This window comes from Aegilops tauschii, chromosome 3 (assembly GCF_002575655.3).
Source record: "Aegilops tauschii subsp. strangulata cultivar AL8/78 chromosome 3, Aet v6.0, whole genome shotgun sequence".
NCBI lineage: Eukaryota > Viridiplantae > Streptophyta > Magnoliopsida > Poales > Poaceae > Aegilops > Aegilops tauschii.
The window spans coordinates 572,316,032-572,320,847 of NC_053037.3; the positions used below are offsets into that span (position 1 = coordinate 572,316,032).

Here is a 4,816-nt window from a genome sequence, read left to right on the forward strand (position 1 = left end):
ATACTTTATGTACATGACACATGTGGTGACTAAAGTCGGGTCGGCTCGTTGAGTACCCGCAAGTGATTCTAATGAGGGGGCTGAAAGGACAGGTGGCTCCATCCCGGTAGAGGTGGGCCTGGGTTCCTGACGGCCCCCGACTGTTACTTTATGGCGGAGCGACAGGGCAGGTTGAGACCACCTAGGAGAGAGGTGGGCCTGGCCCTGGTCGGCGTTCGCGGATACTTAACACGCTTAACGAGATCTTGGTATTTGATCCGAGTCTGGCCATTTGGTCTATACGCACTAACCAACTACGCGGGAACAGTTATGGGCACTCGACGTCGTGGTATCAGCCAAAGCCTTCGTGACGTCAGCGACTGAGTGGCGCGCGCCGGATTGGACTGGAACGCCTGCTAGGCTAGGTCTGCTTCCGGCCGCGTTCGCAACATGCAGGTGTGCAATGGGCGATGGGCCCAGACCCCTGCGCCATAGGATTTAGACCGGCGTGCTGACCTCTCTGTTGTGCCTAGGTGGGGCTGCGACGTGTTGATCTTCCGCGGCCGGGCATGACCCAGAAAAGTGTGTCTGGCCAAATGGGATCGAGCGTGTTGGGTTATGTGGTGCACCCCTGCAGGGAAGTTTATCTATTCGAATAGCCGTGTCCCTTGGTAAAAGGACGACCCGGAGTTGTACCTTGACCTTATGACAACTAGAACTGGATACTTAATAAAACACACCCTTCCAAGTGGCAGATATAACCCGGTGATCGCTCTCTAACAGGGCGACGAGGAGGGGATCGCCGGGTAGGGTTATGCTATGCGATGCTACTTGGTGAACTTACCATCTACTCTCTTCTATATGCTGCAAGATGGAGGTGGCCAGAAGCGTAGTCTTCGACAGGATTAGCTATCCCCCTCTTATTCTGGCTTTCTGCAGTTCAGTCCACCGATATGGCTCTTTACACATATACCCATGCATATGTAGTGTAGCTCCTTGCTTGCGAGTACTTTGGATGAGTACTCACGGTTGCTTTTCTCCCTCTTTCCCCCCTTTCCCTTCTACCTGGTTGTCGCAACCAGATGCTGGAGCCCAGGAGCCAGACGCCACCGTCGACGACGACTCCTACTACACCGGAGGTTCCTACTACTACGTGCAGGCCGCTGACGACGACCAGGAGTAGTTAGGAGGATCCCAGGCAGGAGGCCTGCGCCTCTTTCGATCTGTATCCCAGTTTGCGCTAGCCTTCTTAAGGCAAACTTGTTTAACTTATGTCTGTACTCAGATATTGTTGCTTCCGCTGACTCGTCTATGATCGAGCACTTGTATTCGAGCCCTCGAGGCCCCTGGCTTGTATTATGATGCTTGTATGACTTATTTATGTTGTAGAGTTGTGTTGTGATATCTTTCCGTGAGTCCCTGATCTTGATCGTACACATTTGCGTGCATGATTAGTGTACGGTCAAATCGGGGGCGTCACAGGCGGCGCAAGAGGCGGCTAGGGTTAGGTCTCCCGGCTCCCTTCGGGAAGCCGAGCAAATAATGATTGCTTCTTGCTTGATTAGATTGATACATCTCGTCTCCTTATATAGAGAGGTTTACTTGACTCCTAAGTAAACGATTCTAATAACAATAAGATAATTGGGCTAAGCCCTAATAACAATAAGATAACTTGGGCCACAACCCATTGGGCTAAGCCCCTAATATGCCAGTCATAACAAAGCTTCATTTGTGTTCTGGAAGGGATGGCTAAGACGATACAACAAGGTGAGCATGTTGAATGTTAGTTGTGATATCCATCTGCCACATTAAAACTTGTTTATTTCTCCGATTTTTTTTGTCCAATCGTCCATCATCACTAGTTCACTACTACTCCCTCTGGTCCTTTTTACTCTGCATATAAGATTTGTTAGAAGTCAAACTTCATAAAGTTTGACCAACTTCGACAAACTTCATAGAGTAGTTGCTAGTTCTAGGCGAGATCGTTAGGTGTGATCTGGAGCTAGTTCTCTGCTTAATTTTGTGATATCCATTAGACAAAGGGGTTTTAGGTGTGATGCATGATTTCGACATCTCCACACTATTGATATTCCTTCTCATGCACAAATGGCAAAAACAGGCTATTAGAGTGTATCTAAACCTAGCTTATCAGGAACCTCTGGAATCATCAGCTGAAGCATTGATTCAATTGATACAACCAGAGTTCAGCCTATCTTGAATCTTTTGATTCTTCACACCATTTTTCTATGTATGATTCTAACAACAAAGTCCAACCTGTTCCGAATCTTGATTCTTCTTCATCTTACTTATTCGAGACACTATTAAAAAATATGAAGGATCAGCCACTCTCCTGGTCATAGCAAACTGTATGATTTTGGCCCCTACCAAAAGCAAAGATAAAAAAAGTGTTAGCTAGAATAGAACCTTTAGACAGAGAACATATATTCTTCCTAATTAGCCACATCTCATAGCGATCCCCTTGCACCTCAATTAAGCATGCAATCCTGCGCCGACCACTCCCGCCTCTTTACCCGACGCAGCTAGTCATCTACAAATAAGCATCGTGTCATCGGCGGCAGGCTTGTCGGAACCAACGACCAGGTCATGAAGCTGCACCTCGGCGGCCAGCTCGTGTCGCTGCACCTCGGCGGCCATCCGTAAAAAACTTCATTTCATGAAAAGAATGTTAAGTTTACAGAAGTGTATTTGGAGATATCCACCAGTATACTGAATCTTCTAAGCTTGACTGCAGTGTGTATAGACTTGTCAGTAATGAAGTTTTTTTTAGCCAAAACAGGAGCTCTGCCTTTACGTTGAAGATAAGGAATTTATCGTAGTGTAAAAAAAATCCTTGGAGGACAGGTAAGTAGAAATATGAGGAGCTGCAACTGGAACAGAAATGACTGAAAGTACAACTTGTGGCAACGGAGCTTCATTTGTGTTCTGGAAGGGATGGCTCCGACGATACAACAAGGTGAGCATGTTGAATGTTAGTTGTGGTATCCATCTTACACCGATGGTATTACTTCTCACGCACAAATGGCAAAAAACTAGGAATTAGACTGTATCTAACCTAGCCTATCAGGAACCTGTTGAATCATCAGCTGAAGCATTGATTCAATTGATATCACCAAAGTTTAGCCTCTCTTGAATCTTGATTCTTCACACCATTTTTCTATATATGGTACTAACAACAAAAGTTCAGTCTGTCTCGAATCTTGATTCTTCTTTAAAAATATCAAAGATCAGCCACTCTCCTGGACATAGCTAACTGTATGATTTTGGCCCCTCCCAATTCCCAAAAGCAAAGATTAGAAAAGGTGGTGGCTAGAATAGAACCTTTACACAGAGAACATATATTCTACCCAATTAGCCACATCTCATAGCGATTCCCTTGCACCTCAGTTAAGCGTGCAATCCCGCGCCGACTACTCCATCCTCTTTACCCGCCGCAGTCATCTATAAATAAGCACCGTTGGGTCATCACCATCATCCAACTCCAAGAACACAACAGCTTAGAGCAAGCTCAAGTGAAGTGAGCTGATCAGATCGACCAATAACAAATCCCCAAGAACAGCCTACTAGCTACCCACCAATTCGCTCGATCAGCAATGGCAGACAGAGTGACGAAGCTGGCATCGCAGCGGGCGGTGGTGATCTTTGGGGCGAGCAACTGCTTCATGTGCCACACGGTGAAGACGCTCTTCACAGAGCTGGGCGTGAGCTGGACGGTGCACGAGCTGGACAAGGACCCCCGCGGGAAGGACGTCGAGAGGGCGCTCGTTGGCATGGTCGGACGGAGCCCGCCCGTGCCAGCCGTCTTCATCGGTGGCAGGCTTATCGGCACCACCGACCAGGTCATGACGCTGCACGTCGGCGGCCAGCTCGTGCCGCTCCTCCGCCAGGCCGGCGCCCTGTGGCTTTGAAGAGTCATGGGCAGCAGTGGCTGATGGTGCGAGCAGTTATGTGCGATCGCAGCCTCGAAATCGAGCGAAGCTAGTGATCATGTAGTGCGTGCACTGCAGTGCAGCTACGTAATTTTGAAAAGGTCATCAAACATATTAACGGTTATGACCTTTCAGTTGTACCTCGTTGTCATGAAAAGAGTAGAAAGGATGCTTTGTAAGAGATGAGCATCCTGAGCAATATTAAAAGAGCTTATGCCTGTTATCTTGTTGCCGGTGCTTAACTAATTTGATGCTTTGCTTAATCTGGCTGGCTGTTGTGCTAAGGCCGTGAGAGAATCCACGGTATATATAATGCTCCTCGGTGAATGGAGAATATAGTGTCATATCTGCTCGAATTATTGGAATTTTATTAGACAGTTGTACCTCTCGGTGTGCATCGAGACGTTAGACAGCAGGCCTTCAAATCCCTGCCTCTTGCTGTACAGGAGAGAGGCAATAAGGTTTTAGAGAGCCCTCTAGCGCAACTGTTGAATCTTCCTTTTTCGTGGCAGAGAACGATGGCTTTTCCCCCAACTTGGATTACCTTCTCGGCAATATGACGAACGGTGCACCAACATCTTCTTCCATCGCAGCGTACGTTTTCTCTCTTCTGTTAGGTTTTGCATCCGGTTTACTGCTTTTATCTATCGATGTGGATCTTGTCTTTGTTATTTACTCAATTGCATGACTACTTACATCACTTTGCTACTTGATTTGATTATCATCTCTATTATGATTATCATGTTTTATTTACCTACCGTCTTTTGGTCTTTCTGGATCAAATTTAACGGAAAATTGCTCAAATATTCAATAATATTGCTCACACTTTTCTCGGGGCTATAGTACATGGATAGCATGGGGGTAGATGCGCTGATACAGAGAGGGGAGAT

The 4,816-nt window shown here is 46.8% G+C and overlaps 1 protein-coding gene across 1 annotated transcript; it reads left to right on the forward strand.

The window, feature by feature from the left end:
- The first annotated feature begins 3,182 nt into the window (after positions 1-3,182).
- LOC109754062 (putative glutaredoxin-C2) lies at positions 3,183-4,162 on the forward strand. Its single transcript, XM_020312984.4, has one exon. The coding sequence runs from the start codon at positions 3,591-3,593 to the stop codon at positions 3,903-3,905; it is 315 nt and encodes a 104-aa protein (XP_020168573.1). The 5' UTR covers positions 3,183-3,590; the 3' UTR covers positions 3,906-4,162.
- The last annotated feature ends 654 nt before the right edge of the window (positions 4,163-4,816 follow it).